The sequence below is a fragment of the Sciurus carolinensis genome, chromosome 7 (assembly GCF_902686445.1).
Source record: "Sciurus carolinensis chromosome 7, mSciCar1.2, whole genome shotgun sequence".
NCBI classification, from domain to species: Eukaryota; Metazoa; Chordata; class Mammalia; order Rodentia; family Sciuridae; genus Sciurus; species Sciurus carolinensis.
Window position 1 is genome coordinate 34,937,450 of NC_062219.1, and position 23,529 is coordinate 34,960,978.

The following is a 23,529-nucleotide window of genomic DNA, read 5'->3' on the forward strand; positions in this document are numbered from 1 at the left end:
AAGGAAGGAAGGAAGGAAGGAAGGAAGGAAGGAAGGAAGGAAGGAAGGAAGGAAGGAAGGAAGGGGAGAAACAGTATTCCTGTTTGAGGAGATAGGCCCTACTATAGTTTGGTCCATTTTTTAAAATCCTTTTTATTTGTTCTAATTAGTTATACATGACAGTAGAATGCATTTTGACACATCACACATAAATGGAGTATAACTTTTCATTCATCTTGTTGTACATGATATAGAATTACTCCAGTCTTATAATCATATATGTGATTCATTCTGCTGTCCTTCTTAACCCCATACCCCCTCCTCTTTTTTCACTCCCCTTTATCTAATCCAAAGTACCTCTATTCTTCCCTAGCCCTACTGCCATTGTGAATTAGTGTCCACATTTCAGAGAAAATATTCAGCCATCGGTTCTTTGAGATTGGTGTGTTTCACTTAGCATGATATTCTCCAGATCCATGATTTTGTTCTTCTTTAAGACTGAGTAATATTCTATTGGGAATATATACCATATTTTCTTTATCCATTCATCTGATGAAGGACACTTAGGTTGGTTCCATAGTTATTTCACAGCTATTGTGAATTGAACTGCTATAACATTGATGTGGTTGTTTCACTGTTGTCTGCTGATTTTAAGTCCTTTGAATATAAACGGAGGAGTGTGATAATAATGGTTCCATTCCAAGTTTTCTGAGGAATCTCCATACTGCTTTCCAGAGTGGTTGCACCAATTTGCAGCCGCACCAGCAATGTATGAGTGTACCTTTTCCCCCACATCCTCACCAACATTTATTGTTGATTGTGTTCTTGACAATTGCTATTCTCACTGGAGTGAAATGGAATCTGTGTAGTTTTAATTTGCATTTCTCTAATTGATAGAGATGTTGAACATTTTTTTCATGTATTTGTTGATCAATTGTATTTCTTCTTCTGTGAACTGTCTGTTCAGTTCCTTAGAGCATTTATTGATTGGAGTTTTTTTTTTTTAATGTTAAGTTTTTTGAGTTATTTTTATATCCTGAAGATTAGTGTTCTATCTGAGGTGCATGTGGTAAAGATATTCACCCATTCTGTAGGCTCTCTCTTCACATTCTTGATTGTTTCTTTTGCTGAGAAGAAGCTTTTAAGTTTGATTCCATCCCATTTATTGACTCTTGATTTTACTTGTTTTTTAGGGGTCTTGTTAAGGAAGTCAGTTCCTAAGTTGACATAGTGGAGATTTGGGCCTACTTTTTCTTCTCTTAGGCACAGGTCCTCTATTGTAGTGCCTAAATCTCTGATCCACTTTGAGTTGATTTTTGTGCAGGGTGAGAGATAGGGGTTTAATTTCATTTTATTACATATGGATTGCCAGTTTCCCCAGTACAATTTGTTGAAAAGGCTATCTTTTCTCCAATGTATGTTTTTGGCACCTTTGTCTAATATAAGAAAACTGTATTTATGTGGGTTTGTCTCTATCTTCTTCTATTCTGTACCATTGATCTACATGTCTGTTTTGGTGTCAATGCTATGCCACTTTTATTACTATGGCTCTGTAGTATAGTTTAAGGTCTGGTATTGTGATGCCTCCTGCTTCACTCTTCTTGCTAAGGTTTGCTTTGGCTATTTTGGGTCTCTAATTTTTTCAGATGAATTTCATGACTGATTTTTCTATTTCTATGAAGAATGTCATTGGGATTTTAATAGGAATTGCTTTAAATCTGTATAACACTTTTGGTAGTATGGCCATTTTGACAATGTTAATTATGCCTATCCAGGGCCTTGGGAGATCTTTCCATCTTCTAAGGTCTTCCTCAATTTCTTTCTTTAGTGTTCTGTACTTTTCATTATAGAGGTCTTTTACCTCTTTTGTTAGATTGATTCCCAAATATTTTATTTATTTTTTAGGCTATTGTGAATGGGGTAGTTTTTCTAATTTCTCTTTCAGTGGATTCATCACTGATGTATAGGAATGCAATTGATTTATGGGTGTTAATTTTATATTCTGCTACTTTGCTGAGTTTATTAGTTCTAGAAGTTTTCTGGTGGAATTTTTTGGATCTTCTAAATATAGAATCATGTCATTGGCAAATAATGATGCTTGAGTTCTTCTTTTCCTATTTATATCCCTTTAATTTCTTTTTTCTAATTGTTCTGGCTAGAGTTTCAAGCATGATGTTGAATAAAAGTGGTAAAAGAGGGCATCTTTGTCTTATTCCAGTTCTTAGAGGGAATGCTTTCAATTTTTCCCATTTAGAATGATGTTGGCCTTGGATTTAGCACATGTAGCTTTTATAATGTTGAGGCATGTTCCTATAATTCCTAGTTTTTCTAGTGTTTTGAGCATGAAAGGGTGATATATTTTGTCAAATACTTTTCCTGCATCTATTGAGATAATCATATGATTCTGAAGATTTCTTAATGGTATTTTTTCACTTTTTTCTTTAAAAAATAAATGTTCCATCTTGAAAATTATCACCATTGTGAAATGTAGTAGATAGAATCAGGCAGGATGGTTCTTATCCCTTTAAGGAGAGTCATGGAAAGAAAATGAAGTTTTTTAAAAAATTATTTATATTTGTTTTAATTGGTTATACATGGAAATAGAATGTATGGAATCAGAACAGGTTTGGACTAGAATGAGCCTAGAGAAAACCTACATTCAACGTAAATATTTTCCCAGATATACAGAAAGTAGCTTTGGACTGTAAGTCAGAGATTGTGTTCTGGCACAGGTTCTTACTAATTTCCTGAATCATTTTGACTGAACGATAGAGTTTCTCTTATTTCAGTGTCTTCTTTTGTTAAATGGAAATAATAATCCAAAAAAGGGATTATCATTTGTACAAAATGAGATAATACATGTTTTTAATGATATCATTTCTATGTAAGTATGAGGTATTTTTCAGTAATTTTTTTTGTCGTGATGACTGAAATTTTTCTTTACAAATTTAGGTTGCCAACACATTCATTGCCTTGAAATAGATTGTGGATACTTGTCAATCATTTCCTACAAATTGAGTGTTCATATAATTGTGCAAACAATTTCATTGTGCAAACAAGGAATCTCCATTTTAATATGTAAATTAATACCACCAAATAAGTATTCTGAATTGTGCAAGAGAAAGAATGTCATTCAGCATGCTTGCAGGCGAACTCAATGAGGAAGCTTCTAGGGCTTCCACGCAGTCTCACCTGTTGCCTGACACTGGAGATGATGAGACAATGCCTGGAGCAGGGAAGAGGAAAGACTCTTCAGGGCTCTCTGAGCATGAGATTTCAAAGTTTGTAGTTAACGTGAGTCAGTGGTGAGAAATTTGAAATAACTGGACCTTAAAGCTCCAGGTGGCAGCTAACTGGTTGACCAACTGCACATAATTACAAACTTGGGCACAGTAGAAAGTCCAAGTATGTATTTTATAGACTCATGTTTTAGACAGGAAGGGATCTTAGAGATTTATCTCTTCAATTTACAGTTAAAAAACTGAAGCCCTGAGAGGTTAAGTGATTTGTCCAAGTTCACAGTAAAAACACCACCAGGTTTAGAACCTAGGTCTCATGGCTTCTGAACCCTGCTCTTCCCGGGTGTGAGTTCCCTCCCCTCAAATATGCAGTGGAAGGGACCACTGAGATTACAGCTGAGTCTTCAAAGGTAATTAAGTCCACTTGGTGGATTAAATGAACTTAATTAGACAAGGAAGACAACATGAACAAAATATTATTTTGTGGGTGGCCATCCAAATTGACAAGTTTCTAAATGTGCTCAACCTCAGTAAATATAATGACATATACTCGTATGTGAATAGTGGTGTGCAAAGCTGTGATGTGCAGTTATGAACTGTCTCCAGAGTAAACATTTTCCTTTGTAACATCTCAGGGTGTATGAACTGGATGTCCTGGCACCATTTGATTTCAAAACAAATCCTTCATGGCTCGACACAAATTATAAAGGTAATTATTTTAAATGCTAATCCTTATCCATCATCTGTATATTATTTCTGACTTCAAAAATTAATTAGGAAAAGTACCATCAGAAAATGTTTAAATGGCTATTCCTGGGTAGGATGACATAAGTGAAGAAAAGGAATTAGAATTCTTTTATGAATTTTTATTTCCTGGTATTATGGGTAAAGTTGTGTGCAACAAATATTTTAAAGAAAAAAAGAATGACAATGTACTGATGTAGGAAAATTTGTTCCTGAGATATGAATAGAAAATAAAGACTACAAAGGAGTTTGTACAGTGTAATTTTATTTGTGAAGAGTAGGGTAAAATGCATGGTACCAGTCTGGAAAATTATACAACAGACTGTTACCTCCCATCTGGGATGACAGAGGACTTTCATTTTTCTACTTGCACGTTTCTGTTTTGTTTTACTTTACTTCCCAAAATAGTATAGAATTTGTTGCAAAGGAGATGTTTGAGAGCACAGGAAGACAGCTAAGGTTGACAACTAATTGAATATTGAAAAATAGCTAGTACAGAGGATTTGGAATGTTCCCATACAAAGAAATCATAATGTCTCAGGTGCTAGATGCACCAGTTACCCTGAACTGACCATTACACATTCTATACATGTATTAAAATATTACACTGTGCCCCATAAATATGTGCAGTTACTATGTGTCAATTAACAAATAAGAGTATATAAATAATTCACTGCACAGGAAAAACAGTAAGAAAGAATATGCCAAGTAAGATAAAACTTATCTTTTAAATTTAGTTTTTGCTGAATTTATAATTAGCTAAAACCTCATATGTTCATAAGCCATGTGTATGTTAATGAAAACACCTATTTGTATTGAATATATGTCATACTTATTTGGGGGGTATTCATGGTGAATTTGTCCCATTTTTAAAGTAAAATTTTAATGTCATTTTCCATTATAAAACAATACGCATTAATGATAGCTTAGAAAATATAAGTAGAAGGAAGAAAAAGTAAATCACAAACTTACTTTCTATGTATATTCTCAATAATCTGTTAAATTTCTCCCTACTCTTTTTAAAAGATGAACTGTCAATTCTTTAAACATTAAAATTCATTAGAAAACCATGGGATAATCTTTTCTTGGGGAAAATATGCAAATATTCAAGATTACCCGAGGCCAAAGAACTCAGATTTTATTTTTATTATATTATTTTATTTTATTTTTTAGAAATAGTGGTAAGTTTAGGTGATCATTATAAGCCCCACATTTTCTGCCTGTTATTATAATTGCTTTTTGATTTGTTTCCCTACTTCTTGCTTCCCCCATTCCATTATTTCTATAAATTAATTCAGCATATATTTATTGAATATCAATGTATTATGAACTTTGCTAATTAAGATTAGGGATTAAATGATAAACAAGTCTCTGTCATCAGGAAAAATACCCTGTTTTATTCCCTGAAGAAACAAGATTTTAAATATGATTTGCATAGGAAACTTGGTCAGTTAAAAGTCACTGAATTCAGACAAAAAACTTTAAAACATCCTCCTCAAATGAATAGCCTTGTTTGGTGCCATTATTGATTCAATTTTGAATATCAAATAAATATGTGAGAACAAGAGATGCTTATTGGGAGGAGAGACAAAGGGTCTAACATTTTATCTTAACCCTCTCTTCATGCTTTTCACTACTGAAGACTTAATTAACATTTTTTAAAATCAAGACTCTCCTCAAATGATAAGGAAATAGTTATAGTAGAGTCAAGTGTGGACCATGTGTGTGTGTTGGATAGAGGGAGAGATTTAAAACTCCTTTTATTTCTTTAATCTTTGCCTTTGAGGCAGCCCATGAGGACAGAACGTCCCAACTTTTTGGGAAGGCTATGTTTATACATAGCAGAGATTAGTGAAGATCCTCAGGATGTCTGGCTCAGTTTACATTGCTTTTTCTGTTATGAAACATGGACATTTGTACAAAGATATCAATAAGACCTTAGCCTATTACATCTTTAATTTGGGGCTTCAGGTGATAAGTGCCCTGACTCTTGAGGGTTGTTGCTGTGAGAATCTAGACTACTTGTTTAATCTTAGGGATAAAATATAAGAGGAATCTCTGAGCCTCAGGCTCGAATTTAGGTTCAGGTTTCTTTGTCTTGATAATTTTGTCACTCAGGAGAGCACTTTGAGCAAGGACACTAGAACTGCCCAGTTACACTATTTTGATTTCTAATTCTTTCCTTTGCATGGCAGAGAATAGCTTATCAAGTTCTTTCATTTTAAACTAAAAACCTTCCAACAATTTTTTGAGGTAGATAAGGTACTGATCCATTTCCAATTTATGGGGAAGGAAACAGATTGATCCAGAGGTTAAAACCTTGCTTAGAACTGTTAAATCGTAAACATGAGACCAGATTACTGGTATCCTTACCTCAAATTTTGTACTGTGTCCTTTAAACCATGCTTTCTTCCATATTATAAACAAAGTTTACGTGCATATTCTCTATCAATATATGCAAATACAACTTGTGCAAGACTAAAATTACTATCTCCAAGGAGCTGTTAGTTAACCTAAAAAATTCCTAAATGCTGACAGAAAGGGTATCTATTTTCTTATAGTAATGTGGAGGCTTGTGAACCATGTTTAGAGGAAGGAGTAGAGGGTGACAGGTGAGATGATGTCACTGTGATACTGTAAGAGAGCTCCTTCCTTGATTTTAGGGAGCATAACATGCTGAACTGATCAGTATTGGTCAAAAGAATGTCCATGCAATAGTAAAGGAATTAGTATGAATTCTCCATTCCACTTTTGAAACCTGTTAATACAGCTGAAGAGGAACAAGCGTGATGCCTTTAAAAAGATGGTGCCTGGAACTTGCTTGCTTGATGTCTTGCTTAACCACTAGGCAATCTCTGGTTTGCTGGTTAATAAATTACTTCTGCGCAATAGGAAATAAGGTGATAATTTTATTTTCTGCTTTGAAAAATATAGTTTTCCTGCCTAGATTTATTGGTTCCTGAATTATATGAACATACCAATCATTTGCTCTTTTAAAAGGAAAGAAAAGTAACTTTTATGGAAAGTGGAATTATTTACAAAGGGACTTTGGTGGTATATCACATATATTTGTCACTTTAAAGTTTGATGAATTTCTCCTTTGAAACTATGTAGTTTTAAAGAGCAATATAAAAGACAAGAGGCAAAAGTCTGACCCTTCTCGTGTTCGGGGCTCTTAGAGATTTGTGGTCCTGATCTGTAAATAACTACCACTCTGTGACAACCGGTGAATTTAGAAGTGTTTCCACCCACACCTGTCATTTATGAGGTTTTCTTTCATCCATGGTAATCAATTATGTTTCCCAGATATGACTATCTGAACAAATCAAATTATTACAAAAACACAAAGGAGCTTGTTTCTAAGTTTGGCACAGCGTGGTACCAAAGAAAGGTTACAATTCAATAAACTCCTATATAGAATTTATTTCTAATAATTCAGAACAAATTTTTTTCATTAATTTCATTAATTTTTAGTGTCTCTTGAAATGAGATTTGCAATACAATAATAGATCAGCATGTATAGCATATATCGTAACTTTTCTTTATTGTATTTTACCTTCTAAAATGCCAAGTACAAAGAATATGAAGCAAATTGTATATTCTTAGCTATTTTTCTGTAAGTCTAAATTTGATTAACAGATAGAATATGTTAGCCCTATTTGAGGATTGGGTAAGAGAAGGAATATCGCAAAAGTCCTTACCAAAAACAGAATACATTTTCATGTTCTCATTCTTAGCTGTAGTTCAGAACTGTTAATCACTCTAATTCCAAGTAGTGATATTCTTCCTTTTATTTGCAGTTCTTTTATTCTCAACAGAGGTCACCTACTTTGTTTGTGGATTGCTTTTTGTTCTAGTTGTGGAAGAGTGGGTTTGGGATTACGCTATTTCAGTAACTATTCTTCATGTTGCCATCACTTCAACTGGTAAGCAAAATAGAGTGGAAACAGAAAATGTACTAAATCTGATGTTGTCTCTAAATCACTTCTAAGAGTAGAACTTTGCTATGCACATAAACTCCTATGATGATGAAGGTTCCTCCCTCTGCTCCTCCTTCTCCCCACCCAGTTCCCCTACCACCTTTCTTAGAGAGCTTTGACAACTCCATCTTCTGATTTGGAACCCTACTGAAACGTTTCCAATTCTCTTTTCACATTCAACTTGCCATCCTCTATTAAAGGGTCTGTTTGCCCTCTGTAAGGAATAGTTTTTGTCCTAATTCCTCATTCAGGTAAAAATTGACCAAAGACTGGGACGTAGGACACAAGGAAACCTAGACTGTTGTAAGCCTGGGAGCTTGCCAACAATGGTTATTTTAACAAAAATACAAGTTCTAAGAAGTTTTTACTCTATACCTGTGATCTTTAGAGTCAGAAGAAAATGCATTCTAATTTCAGTTTTACCTTTTGCTAGGAGTGTAGTCTTCAACAAGTCACATCTCTTAGATCAGTTCTTTTCACTACAAAAGTGGGAAACCTGGTACAGTTTCAATGAAGTCATGAAATTGTATGAAATGGGATCTAGGGTATAGCAGTAACTCAGTAAAGGATAGGTTTATCCATCCATTTATCTGATCATTCAAAATTTATTCTTCCAGTCTAACTTTTTCTTTCTTACTATCCAACATTATTTATTTATTTATTTTTGAAAAAGTATACTAGTCAAAGTGTGAGTGATATTAAGCTCAAGTTAGAATTCAGTATTTATTATTGCTATTACCAATTTAAATCACTCATATTTTTAGTGCCCTTAGAAGCATACAATTTCCAAATGAATTGCTACTTCCCAGCTTCACTGCTATTAGAGAATGCCAGGATATTGATCCTTTAGCATCAATTTCCTCAGACACAAACCCCGCCCCCCCAGTAACTCAGAGAATCACTGATCCCCTCCCCCCACTTCAGATTCTCTGTTTTACTTTAGGGCTCAAGTTTTCCTGCAAATAGCCACAGGATATTTGTTTGGAGGCATAAAGTAGTCCAACCCTCAAGGTTGAAATAAACCATAGGTTTTGGATGCAGAAGTTATTAGTTAATAGTCTAACACATGGCATGCAGAGAATACTTAACAAATAATTGCTTGATAGAACTGAGTTCAGAGTAAAGTGATTCATAATTCCAGAGAGAGCCAGGCATTGAGGATTTGATGCCTAAACAAGAATGAGACAGCTGCAGGCTACTTCAAATCAACTTTGTGAGCTGACCTGAGACTTTGACAATTCAGAGCACCATTTTTAGAAGCATTCCTAACAAATAACTTTTTAGACCATGACTTCAAAACAAATTCAGGACTACCTGATTTCACGAATGTGGGTAAAATTTTTCTTTGTTATATGGGTATGATTTGACTAAACAGAAATAAATATTACTTTCTCTTTGAAAAAATAAGGCATAATTTGAAAATAAGCAACAGCTTTTTATTTATTTATTTATTATTATTTTTTTTTTCTATTGCAGTCATGTTGGAATTCCCCTTGACATCACATTGGTGGGCTGCTTTAGGTATATTGGAATTGTTGTAGTTTAGATTCTCTAATGTACAATGTTAACTGGAATAAATTTAGAAAATAGATTTTATTATTTAGACATAGAGTTCATTATATTATTCTCTTCCTAAGATGATGATGATGATGATGATGATGATGTTTAAGTCAATAAAAACCTCTCAGTTTTACTGAAGATGGACTCTACTGGTTGTCTCTTTGGCCCAAATATACTTTTGGGGCAACCCTAAAACCATCCACAGCAGAGGTGCTGCCATCTTAGTATGTGTTTGAGACCAAAAGTAGATCAGTATATAGACATAAAACAAAATTTCCTAGACAGGCACGGTGGTGCACACCTGTAATCCTCACAGCTCAGGATGCTGAGGTAGAGGATGGCATGTTCAGAGTCAGCCTCAGCAACTTAGCAAGTCCCTGTCACAAAAAAAGAAAAGAAAAAAAAGAAAAAGAAAAAGAAATTTCTTATACTCAGCTTCTCCTTGAGATAAAATTTGAATTTATGAAGGAATGACATGAATTTTACTTTATATATTGAGCAATATATAAAGTGGAAGGACATGAAAGCCCAAAAGACCTCTGGCAAAATTTTCATTAAGCTGTAGATTTCCTTAGCTTGCCTCCAAGTCTGACTTACGCTATTTTTCTCTCCCTTTCTTTCCCCATTATTTTCCCCTCGCAGCAGGTAGTAAGTACTGAGCCACTGTAAGTAGGGAAACCAGAATCAATCTACTTACTCTGAAAAAGCATTGCAAGGACATATTTTGCCCTTTTATTGGAATCCACAGACTCTTGATCACACACACACACACACATACACACACATACACAGGTGCCTCAACTCTTCGACTGTACAAGTGAGCCAGCTGGTAGACCCAGAAGTAGACCCCAGTGCACGCAAGGCCTGAGGCCAAACTATGCAGTTCTGCCTTTTTCCTTCTCTGACATGGAGTCTGTTCTCAGAACTCGACACTTCGTGCAGATCTTCATGTTCCATCATGGAACCATTCTTCGTTTATTCTTACACCTGAGACACAGCTCCCTTTAACTCCTTATTGGACACAACTTATTAAAATAAATCCTCTTTCAACATTCATAAATCCTCGAAAGGTCGAACTTTTAGTGGGACAAAGAGGCTCAAAACTGATGTATACATCATCGGAGAGACCTGCCTTCTATGGGATGATTCAAGCAAAATAGTCAAGACCCAAGAGGGGTTTTCAAGATGGCGGACTAAAGGGTGGCTGCATTTCACGTTGCTCCAGGACTCAGGATTCAAGAAGACGAGGTTTTGAGAAACTTGGAACCAACTCAAAGCTGCCGGGTGAGTCTCTCCTGTTGGGGAGGCATCCCAGATGGGACGGTAGTACCGGATCACAGGGAACTTTGTGAAGTAGAGTTGCCCAAAGAGCCACCCTTCCCCCCCGCTGGAGCGGTGAACTCTGACAACTGGGAGCATTGCAACGCTGGGACTCTCAGCAACTGCCCGGACTCCAGGCGACTGCTCAAAGGAGGAGGTGCTCAGCAAATTGCTTGGACTCAGAGCAATGGCACCAGGGCTCCAGGCAGCTGCTTGGAGGAGGGGCCGCACAGTTCGATGATTAGGTGCAGAGCACTGTCCCAGGACCCTAGGTGGCTTCTTGGTGGAGGAGCCACACAGAGAGACGCTTAGGGGCAGAGCGAAGGTTCCAGGACTACGGGCAGCTTCTCTGAGGAGGAGCAGCCTAAAGAGACTCTTCCATGCAGGGCAAGGCTCCCAGGCCCAGGAGGTAGGTCCAGGGCCCTGGGAACGTTGCAGAGGAAGGCTGCCCAGCCCAGGTGGTACTTGTGGGTTGAGGGGAACTTCTAGGAGGGGAGCTGACCAGCAAGACCTGCTCACCAGGTGAGTCTTCCCTGCCAGGTGAGGCTTTCCCACAAAGACAGTAAAACCAGAGACACAGGCCCAAACAGGCCTTGCCTCAGCCTGTAGCCTAGTTCCCCTTTGGATGACCATTGGTCAACAAGTGGAGGTGCCTCTGCCCACTATCAGGGAATATACCCCACCTGAAGGCCACTACCCCTAGAGAGGCAGCTTCCTTGTGGAGCACTGCATTATCAAGTTCCTCCAAGACTTCAGGCTACTGAAGGCTGGGAGGTGATACACTGGAAATCTACAGGGACACTATAAGCCAATAGAGGAAATATGCAATATCTCAGAGTCCCACTGACATCTGACCAATATGAGAAAACAAGGGAAGAAAATGTCCCAAACAAACCTAGATACTATATCACTAAAACTCAATGACAGCACAGCAGAAGAAATGTCAGAAAGGGAGTTCAGAATGTACATAATTAAAATGATCAGGGAAGCAAACGAGGAGATGAAAGAGCAAATACAGGCATTGAATGATGAGATGAAAGAGCAAATGCAGGCATTGAATGATCACACCAATTGACAGTTAAAAGAGCAAATACAGGAAGCAAAAGATCATTTCAATAAAGAGTTAGAGATATTGAGAAAAAACCAAACAGAAATCCTTGAAATGAAGGAAACAATAAACCAAATTAAAAACTCCATAGAGAGCATAACCAATAGGATAGAACACCTGGAAGACAGAACCTCCGATATTGAAGACAAAATATTTAATCTTGAAAACAAAGTTGACCAAACAGAGAAGATGGTAAGAAATCATGAACAGAATCTACAAGAATTATGGGATATAATGAAAAGGCCAAATTTAAGCATTATTGGGATCGAGGAAGGACAGAGAAACAAACCAAAGGAATGAACAATCTATTCAATGAAATAATATCAGAAAATTTCCCAAACATGAAGAATGAAATGGAAAATCAAGTACAAGAGGCTTATAGGACTCCAAATACACAAAATTACAACAGACCCACACCAAGGCACATTATAATGAAAATACCTAGCATACAAAATAAAGACAGAATTTTAAAGGCTGTGAGAGAAAAGAACCAAATTACATTCAGGGAGAAACCAATACAGATATCAGCAGATTTTTCAATCCAGACCCTAAAAGCTAGAAGGGCCTGGAACAACATTTTTCAAGCCCTGAAAGAAAAGGATGCCAACCAAGAATCTTATACCCAGCAAAACCTACCTTCAGATTTGATGATGAAATAAAATCCTTCCATGATAAACAAAAGACCCAAGATATGTTCTATCTAAAGACAAAATTACATTGAAGAGAGTGAGAATTTAAAAATGACTATGTATTGAAAGTAGTGAAGTGTGAAAATAGCTTATATATAAAGAAAAAAGAACATAAAAATATACAAAAGCAAATTAGCTTCTGTCCCTTTTTGCTTCCTATTAATACAAATGGCCTAGAATCATAACCTAGCATAGAATTTCTCATGTGTGCCCATCATGAGGACCTACCTGGTAGGGCGCAGGTAATGCAGGACATTGCTGGTTCAGGAACATACTTTAAGTAGCAGTGATACAGAGAACATTCTGAACTTTTAAAATTCTTACATAATATCTAATTTGAAGCAAAGTCAATATATTTTATGACTTCAGTTCTTAAAATTGAGAAGTTCTTCAAGGCATCTACATCTAATCTCCCTTATTGTGTCCTGATACATCCTTTTCCTAGAAGTAAAACAGTCATCCACATTTTGCTCATTCTTAGTTATAAATATCCAATCTAAATGTTGTTTTCCTTAGATTACTCTTTTATGAAATAGGAAATCAAGATGAGAAACAGCAAAGATAAAGGAAATGAGATTGTTACAATACCATTTTATTTATATTCTTTCTTAATCATATTATGTAATAATTAGAAATTTAGGAAGCAAAAGCAGCATTCCAGCATTACTATTTATTTGTGCTAATAAAGAAAGGCCGGATGCTTCTAAACAGATTTCAATATTTGCCAAGTAGGGAAACTATTTATTTATAAATCTGTTGCATTTGGTTTCCAAATATAAAGATTATATAATATTTAAATTTTTTGTTCTTCTTGGTTTGGCAATACTAGTCTTGTCTAATATCTTCAATCTGTTTTGAAAACAAACCCAAGCACGTTCTAGTAATGCCTCTCAAGTGGTTCCCCCCACCCCTGTGGTGCTGGGAATCGAACTACTCATGGTTGCTTTACCACTCACTGAGCTATACCTCTGGCCCTTTTTTGAGATGAGATCTCACTAAATTGCCAAGATTGATCTCTTACTTGCCATCCTTCTGCTTCAGCCTTCTGAATAGTGGTGATTATAGGCCTTCAACACCATGCCTGGCTTTGCCACTCAATTTTAATGACTCCCACAATATTAATAATACTTATATTTATTGATCAGTTAATATGAGTCAGACACATTGTTTTTATCTCACTAACTTTTTTTACAATTCTGTGAGATAACTATTATATTCTAATTCTGCAAATGTGGAAACCAAAGTTTATTGAATTGGATGATTTAGTAGAGTTCCTGCAGTCACTAAGGCGGGTCCTGTAACTAGCATATTCTTCTGACTTAGATTGCTACCCAGAGATACTCCTAAGTATTAATCCTGGAGCTCTCACACCTGGAGGGGTGTGATGGTTGCTGCCTCTGGGATAAGTAGATGCACTCAGTTAGAAAATACACCAGGTAAATAGCAAAACTTAAAAAATTTTGGGAAATAGCCACCATTTAGGCAATGGAAAGGGTAAAAGGAAACTGAAGAGAATATAGACAAATCAAGTATAATCACAAATTCTGAAAGGACTTTGCAGTTGCTTTCTAGTTCTATGACTATGTTTTCACATCAAACAAAGTGAACGTGTAAGACGTAACATAGAACACGCATACAAAAGGTCAAAGTATTTCTGTCTAAACTCAGTTGGAAATAGCACGAGGCTGTTGCTTATCTTTTGGAAAAGTAAATTATAGAATGGCTATATTTCATTTTTCAATATTTAAAATAAAATTTAAAAAGCTACCATGTTCATAATAAAAATTCAGTCCCCACTCAATACTAGTAGCCGGTAGTAGAGTGTCAGTAAGCATTTGTTATGTCGGCATGCAGAGAATTAAATGGGATGAAATGAAGTAGCAGAGGTTTTCCTGGCATAAGTATATTTGGGCTCCTGACAGAGAACACACTCCAGTGGACTACCAAGAGAGTCTGTTTAATCTTTACCCTGAGAGGGTTAAAAAATGAAACAGAAAATAAAAAATTAAAAAAATTAAAATAAATCCAAAAGAACCCAAAACAAACAAACGCACTACTTGTTGTATGTCATTTTATATTTATGCAAATACTATATAGTATAATGTTATTGTACCATATTATTTATATTATATAAAATATTTATATAATGTAAATATAAGCATACACATATAAAATGGTGGTATAAAAATATATTTTTGTGTGGACCGGGTAGTTAAACCAGAAGACTACTCAAAGACTATCATTCTAAAATTACAGGGAGTAAAACACTGGACATATAATTGTGACACATTCTCTTTTCTTCATGGCTGGTACCACTGTCTTTAGAGTAGTACAAGAAAAAGTGAAAATAGTTCAGTTATTTTTTTCTTCTCACAGATTGAAATGAATCCATCGATCATATTTCTAGTACAAAAAATAACCAAGTAAAAGCTTCTTGTTTAGCTTCAGTCAGGTATTAAGCACAATACTGAGTTATTGCTTCCAGTGTAATTTCTATTACCATAAGTCCCTTCACAGAGTATTTAATTCTCCACATCCCATAAGTCTTGGATGTGAACTTTTCTCCAGTCTTGTTCAGTACACCCAGAAAACACATGTAGAAAGTACTGATGTTTTCTTTGGTGTGAACCCTTCAAAAATGTAAACTTTTAATATATTAGGAAAAGGTTCTAAAAGAAATACTACCAGAACTGTAAGAAGTTATCTTTTCTCTCTAAAAAATAAGAACCTGTCTCTGGATTATATAGGCAATACAAGACAATTTACCATGCCCTCGCTGAAGCAGTCACATGACAAAGGCCACCTGGATGGCAAGGAGAGTCATCATAGACATGATGGAATGGCCGAGAAGATTAGATGGGGTGACTGTTTTAGTTTCAGTAACTGGGGTTGAATTACTCGTAGTACAGGCACCACATGACATCTGACATAGCCTTGTTGTTCTTTGAGCAAAAAAAAAAAATTAGATGTAAGAGACCAATGGTTAGCCATCTTCAAAATACTGTCTCATGGTCTTCCACTGGACATGGGTCTTTCCGAGAGGAAGTTAGCAATCCTGTCAGCATTCTTACCTCAGGGAGCTCTCCCTTTCAAGGGCATTATGCTGCTACTGCCACACAAGGAACAACAGATTTATGAAAGCTCTGTAATTGGATCAATATTGGTTGGATCAATATTTTAAAACAAACAAGAATCACTGGGCCAATGAAACCAGAACTAAAGGCATTTTCATAAAACTAAGTAGCTCAGAGAGGTAGAATCCTGGTTTTGAAAATCTTTTCTATACTTAAAAGTTAGCAAGCATGCTTTCTCTTATAATTAGAGGGAAAATGCCTTAATTTGTATACACACACACACACACACAGAAACAATACAAATTAACCACACATTGACGCTCAGAAAGAATTGGGAATTGTGAATTCCTTGGCATGTGCTTTGACTTCATTGTCTTTGAACATCTGAGTTTGAGTTCCTTACTATTGATCTGCACATACTCTCCAAAGGAAGTTCTGAATTTTAACAGTTTTATCAGCTTTGGAATATATACCTCCCCTCTCTTAGCTGAATCTATAAACTACTCTATTTCAAATGCGATGTCAGTTACAAGAACATTATTTAAGTCATGGCAATTGTTCTTATTCATAATCCTACCTATGAATTATTCATTACTGGTAGTTAACCAAAACTTTCGTTTTGTTTACTTGCAGGATCTGGCTTAATTTCAATGATATGTGGAGGCCAGACTTTAGCATACTGTTTATTCAAAGACAACTTTATATATCCAGATCTGGATAATTTTTAAGAATACAGATGGATTAATTTGCTTCAGAATTTCTATACTGTAACATATATCAGGGCTAAATTTTACTTTTTGTTTATATTCAAGGTTGAATTTGCTTTGTATACTTTATAACAATAAAAGAGAACTAAATGGAGAGCAGAACAATTCTAATAAACAATTTAAGAGCAAAGTGTTGCAAACTTATAAAATGCAGTGTTTCCTAAAGTGTGTTCCTTAGAACACTGGTTATGAAGAACATTAATAATGCTGTACAAGGGGAGAAAGTTTCATGTTTTAGTACATTTGTGAATCCTGGGTTTAAGTAGAACAAAACTTATTTATTTCAGCACATTTCAGGAATCTTTGACAAGTCATTCATTTCTTTGACAAAGACATTCATTCAACCTCTACCAAATATCATGCTAATATTATGTATTCCTTGTACCCTTCCAAAAACTATGTCTTTTATTTAATATTTTAACTGAAGATGGACACAACATCTTTATTTTTTTAATGTGGTGCTGAAAATTGAACCCAGTGCCTCACACATGCTAGGCAAGTGCACTGAGCCACAACCTGGTCTTTGTTGTTTTGATCAATTACTGATTTAGAAACATTTGAGTATAATACACATTATGTACTGTTTCTCCAATGTATTTGAACAGTGACACATTTTAGAAAATGCTGGTAGATAGTATGGAAAGTATAACACAGAAAAGGGAAGATTCAAAACTGCTGCCAATCTTTGCAGCCAGAATTAGATTCGATTATTGTCCCACATTATTTATTCTGGGTTAGAGCATTTCTTATGAAATTACTGATTTTTTTTTTTTAACATCTGTATCTATTTCTTTCTTCAGACTGTGGTCTTCTAACAAAGTGCTTCTCAAAATTTAATGTGCATTTGATTTGTCTGGGGATCTTGTTACAGTGCAGATTTTGGTTCAGAAAAGGATGGAGTTCAAGATCATGTACTTCTAAAACAGTTTCCAGGAAATGCTAGCACTATAGGTCTATGGACCACACTTTGAGTAGCAAGGATCTAAATGGTTTGAATTATATTTTTTTGAGTATGTATAGTTCTATTTGATAGTTCTTAAATTATTATCATGCAGTAAGTACTTATTAGTTTGAATTTAAACTGAGGTAAGTTAATTTATATAATTGTGGTAAATATTTACCACTTTCAATATAGTTAAACTTATCTGGTGATATAATACTAAAATATGAACATACAAAAAGGGACAGTCCCACACATTCATACTTAGACATTTGAGGAAACAATTAGCAACTAAACTAGACCATCTTTTAGAATTTTCTCCCTGATGAAGCTTTTTACCCTAAAAATCCATTTCTTTCATAAAGACATCCATTCTCCTACAAAGAAGTGCTGTGCAATTTTATATATTTCAGATGACCTTCCAAAAGCTATGTTGTATTGATCAGAAACTGGGTTAGAAAATTTGAACTTATTGGGAAACTGTAAGTACAAAAATAATGATACTGTCTCTTCTGCTTCTTTCTCCCATTATTCACTCACGTGACCATTTGTGTCCCATCTATTATTCCTGTTCTTCCTGTTAATTATTCCAAAATGTTTGGTCATGGAGGTATCAAAATCTGTAACTCAGGCTGGGGATATAGCTCATATAGCTCAGTTGGTAGAGTGCTTACCTTGCAAGCACAAGGCCCTGGGTTCAATCCCCAGCACCAGAAAAAAAAAAAAAAAAAAAATCTGTAACTCATCTGGATCAATCAAGAAACTCTGAATTTCAATTATTAATAAGATTTTTTCATCCTTAAAGGAAGGCAACATAGGTAGTTATGAAAACCCTCTAATGATGATCTTTGAGTCCCCAGTTAAAATCCCACTGACAGCACACAAGAAAGCATCTTGTTAGAGATTCGATAGAACTCAGTCCTGTTCTAGAAGTGCAAAGACCAAATAAACCATGAATCCACTGATAAGGGAATGTGCTCTGTACAACTCACACCCATGGAAGAAATTTACAGAAATGTTAAAACTGCCTAAATAAATTTGTTAATTAAAAAAGATTTGGTTGATTAAGTATTTTTTAATATAATGAGAATTGAATTTCACTAGTAAATTAGAATAACAATATTTCCAGACTCAGAGGATCTTAATATCTTGTCATTCTGTAGTGCAGCTTAATTAGCATGTTTATTTCTAGGATTAGAAATCCATCTGCTCAGGTAATTACTATTGTGTTAATCCTACTCTTTATTTTTTCTCCTGAGCACAAGAATAATCTATGGTTTTCTTCTTTCCCTCATTAAAATGATTACCATTATCTACTTGATGGTACTTCTTGACACACAATAATTAAAAATACAATGAGTGCAAATTTTAGCACAAAAAATTATACATTAAACATATCAACTAATAATCCACTTGCCCTAAACTATATATAACTTTCTCAAAGGCCAAGTATTATGCCCATTTATTTTTCCAGTGTCCCATAAGGAATCACAAATTGGTAGAATCCTATCCAGGATTTTGCATATTTTTTAGGACTAATATTTTCATACTTTTAAAAAAGATAATACTTTTATATTATATATAACTTTTCATAAATACACTTTGAAGTTATTATGCCTTTGTGCTATTTTATGGTTTAAATCCATTTACATTCTCTAATAGTGCTTTACTTAAAAGAATGATGTTTAAAAGAATTTTGCTGACAATGATTCCAAAATACACATCAACACTATTTACTTATTTGCTGTCTGAAGATTAGAATCCTATCAAAAATATTGTGGATTTTATTCAACCAATTTACCTTCATAACTGAACTAATACGTTCTAAAACGTATTAGAATTACTAAACCTACAGAAATTATTCTATAAAAGTGAGAACTTATATACTATGAGATAGAGAGTTTTGTTTATGGCAAACATCCCAAGGAAAAAAAAGCCACTTTCAAAAGCTGTTGCTCTATAAACTTTAGGAAAATGAATTGAAAGGAAAATATAAACATAACAAAAGAATCCAAAGACGTGGCTGTGCTGAATATTATCAAAAAAGGAAGGAAATGCAGTTTGGTTCATATAATTTCATTCTTCTAAATAAAATTTCTACTGTAGAAAAAAGGGCCTCATAGAAGATGGTAAAATTTTGAGAATATTGCACAATTTTAATACAAAACAATAACATTAAAATTTTTTCATTCACTATTTTTTAATTTAGCAATTTCTTTTCAATTTTCTTTTCTTCTTAATAAAATTTCCTGGTAGTTCAGTAATGACAGGACCCAATATATCTTAAAAAACAGTTAGTTACTGTCTGACCTTCTTCTTTCTCCAAAGAAAACCCAGAGACTCTCATGCAGGCCACAGTGCATACAGACTATGTGGACATTGTCCAGCAATGCACAATGTGCTGGTATCTTTCTTTTCTTTTATATGAAAAATGTAACATATACCTTGGAGCTGTAACTGCAACTTGATTGTTTTTTCTTTCATGAATATCTTGTATTGATGGGTCTTAAATGTGAAAATGAGCTTGTCCTGCTTTAAAAAGAGAAAAAAAAAATACCCAATAAATAATCATGGAGATTTGTAATCTTAAAGAAATCTACTTCCTCTTTCCCTTTCCTTTATAGGCCTCTTAGTCTTCCCCTGGATAACTAACACCAAATTTGCAGTCTAGGAGGACTACTAAATGGCAGAGTATTCCAAACCACAGGAATTTAATGAGGTGTCTACTATACTATATGACAATTTTAATGGTCATGATGGCTTTCACCATGGAGTATCATTCTATGCCTTGAATGTTTTGAGAACCTAAGGATAACTTCTGAGTCTCAGTAACTCTGAGAATAAATTACATTTTATTTATTTACTTATTTATTTATTTTGTGGTGCTAGAAATGGAAGCCAGGGTCTCGTGCCTGCTAGGTACACTCCACTGAGCTACACCCCTATCCCTGGATTGGGCTTTATTTGATCACTTCCAGAAGACAATGACAAATATATTTACTCCTATTCTAATAGCTACCTCCTTTGCTTTCTCCTAAAATATTTTATGGTTTTTTCCTTAGTTTGCCATTCTTTTATTCTCAGAAAATTTCAGGTTTCAGTCTTTTATTTGACACTAAATATAATTTTAGTAATAAAGATTTATATAGGAGTTATCCAGTTGGACTTGCAGTTTGTTTTCTAGCAAAATCCAAGTAGTCAGCAAGTCCTCTAATGAGTGTATCAGTGGTACTGGGTTGTGAATTATAAGCATCTCCTTCTAGAAAACTGCTATCATAAGATGCCTAGGATGCTAATAAAATTTTTTTCTGGTGTTAGGCAGAAAAATTTGGTGCCCTCTAAAAAACTCCAAGATTTTTCTGTTAACTATGGTATGGTGTAATATGTTAAGCACTGCATAATAACATGCTATTCTATAAGTGCACTGAGACACAGGTATTTGTTTCTAGACAGGTACAACTATTAACATGCTTCCACTATGAATTTATATTTATTTGACTACTACTGAGTTCCTCCATTCCTTTGTGCCAGGTCTTTGGGCAAGATCATTCCTTTGAAAATAGTTTAATTCCTGCCAAATGCCAGGAAGCTTTTTGCCAAAGCCAGCACAAGATCTCAGCGACCATGGAAGTTTCCACTACAAAAGAGCATACCATTAAACAAGCTGCCCTCAGACAGTCCAGGTTGGTGAAGGACATGATAAGATTTCAGACCAATGCAGTTGCCTCCCATTTCAACAGTCTCACTTTACCTAGAAGGTGGTCTCTTCCTGGGTACTGTTGTAGGCAATGCCTCCTGATGGACTTGACCTGCCTTCTTGCTCCATCCTCTGGAAGAGATAATATAACTATTCCCATCACTCCTGGCCCCACTTTGGGGGAATATTTCAGATCTCCTTGAAAACCTGAAGTGAGTGAAGGACTTTTCATTTTCCAGGAACCCCACAGCTTGGAAGGAAATACAGAGTCTACAGGAAGTAGTGAGATACCAGACAGTGTCCTCTGTGAAAGACATCTCTAAGGGGCATCTCCTTGACTCCCTCTGCTCCATCACCAGCCCCACCCCTCCCCACATAGAGGATCCTTCCTAACTCTACTGGAGACTCAATCAGGCTATGCAAAACAGTTAGACGAAAACAATCCCACCAATCAGAGCATAGCACACATGGAAACATTCCTACACAACACATACCTTTCAAAACAGACACATCAATTGAGAAAATATTCCTCTGTGGAAGACAGACTATTCACGATATGGAAGAATTTCAGTCTCACGGATTAGAATAAGGCAACGACTTAAAGACAAATATATAAATACTTCATATTCTCCTTCAATTAGTGAAATACCATCTCTGCAATGAGAACAGTTGGTAATCATACAAAAGCAGCTTATATATATATGTGTGTGTGTATTTAGAAATCATAGAAGTGAAAATATAGTCATTGCTATAAAAAACTAAGTGGAGAAAATAATCAGTGGTCTAAATACAACTGAAGAGACAGATTAATGACATGAAGAAATAACTGAGAAATTCACTCAAAATTCACTGTGGGAAAAAAGGTGGAAAATATGAAAGATATGTGGAGAAATGAAAGATAGATTGAGAAGCCCTAACACCCATTTAATTAGAGTCTACAAGAAAGAATGAGGAAGAGAAAATATGTGGATACAAAGGCTGAAGAGTTTGTGGAACTGCAGAGACTTAAATGTTTCCAGATTAAAAGGCCTTAGCCAATGACAAACCAGATCAATGACATAACCTAGACCTAGACAAAGCATACAGAAATTGAAAAGCAATAGTAATAAATATTAAATTCTTAGAAATAACCCAAGATAAGAAATAGTTTATCCAGTAGAGTAAAGTAGACTTTCCAGAATGCTGGCCAACTTGAGGAGGGAGATTTTCCAGGCAGATCTGGTACTGACTCTGCCTTCTCCCAGCCATCTGTACCCCAACTTCTCCATGGTCAGGTAAAGATTGTTCATAAACAAATCCTGGTACATACTAAGATTCCCTTAAAGGAAGAAAATAGGTTGTTAGTGTAAATTTATTTTGAATGACACTGCAATCCCTAAATATAAAAGGGGAATTGATTTTGGAAGAAATTGATCTCTCCAGATTTGAGAAACATCCACTTTGTGTACAAGGTACTGCCGATCAACAGAGAAGGCACAAATAAAAATATTATGAATAAAAAAAGAGAAATAATTCAGACAGAATGGAGGATTTTAGAAATCACATAATTAAAATTGAGAACTTGATAAAATGAATAATTTAATAAATAAATTAGAAGATAAATAAATAAACCTAAAGAAATCAGTAATTATTAAAGAAACTTAATTTGGTAGTAAAAATTTTAAAAAATCCTTTTTCTAAAAGTATATTAGCCTGCAAAGGAAAGACAGTGAAATGGATCTGACATAATTTTCCCATGTACATATATGAAAACAAAAGAATGGAACGCTAACTAGATAAGATATATTCCATGCTTGTATAATTAATTATATCAGAATGGATTCTGCTGTCGTGTAGAACTAAAAAATAATAATAATTAAAGAAGGAAAAAAGTATATCAGTCTGGATTGTAAATTATATCAAACTGTCAAAGTTCAGATAATCCCTTTCATAGATCAATTACATTAGAAAATAGAAAAAGGAAAAAAGAATTCAATTAGTTTTCAAATTTGGCTTAAAATTGATACCAAAACTGCACAATTAAAGAGAAAAAGAGCAGATTGATCTCATTTATGAAAATATATTTGAATATCAAAATAAATATTATCAAACTAATCCCAATTATACACTTTTAAAGATATTAACTCATCTCCATAAGTTTATTCCAAGAATGCAAGGAGAGTTACTGTGGTTTGGATATGGTTTGTATATGTCCCTCAAAAGGTTCACGTGCAAGAATCCTGGTCCCCAGCTTTGCCATGCTGAGGTGATGAACCCTTTCAGAAGTGGGCCCAGTGGAAGGTGGTTAGGTCATGGGGCACCACCCTTGGAAAGGATTAATGCCAATCTTGAGAATTTGATGAGTTTCTGAGAGAATGGGTTGTTGTAAGGAGTTGATACCTCCTCTGAATTCTTTTTCTTAATTGGTGCCACTTGCCCCTTTATTTCTCTCT

At 35.0% G+C, this 23,529-nt stretch overlaps 1 protein-coding gene across 4 annotated transcripts in view; it reads left to right on the plus strand.

The window, feature by feature from the left end:
• Positions 1–17,884, plus strand: part of Tmem244 (transmembrane protein 244) — a 36,279-nt gene extending 18,395 nt beyond the window's left edge. The window contains exons 3-6 of one of the 4 annotated variants that reach the window (XM_047557159.1): positions 3,854–3,927; positions 7,763–7,888; positions 9,419–9,463; positions 16,327–16,540. In XM_047557159.1, coding sequence (XP_047413115.1) covers positions 3,854–3,927; positions 7,763–7,888; positions 9,419–9,463; positions 16,327–16,421 — 340 coding nt within the window. In that variant the 3' untranslated portion in view covers positions 16,422–16,540. Of the gene's footprint in view, positions 1–3,853; positions 3,928–7,762; positions 7,889–9,418; positions 9,547–16,326; positions 16,541–17,813 lie in introns of those variants that run through there. The other 3 variants (XM_047557163.1, XM_047557161.1, XM_047557162.1) reach the window with 3 other exon arrangements.
• Positions 17,885–23,529: the final 5,645 nt, after the last annotated feature.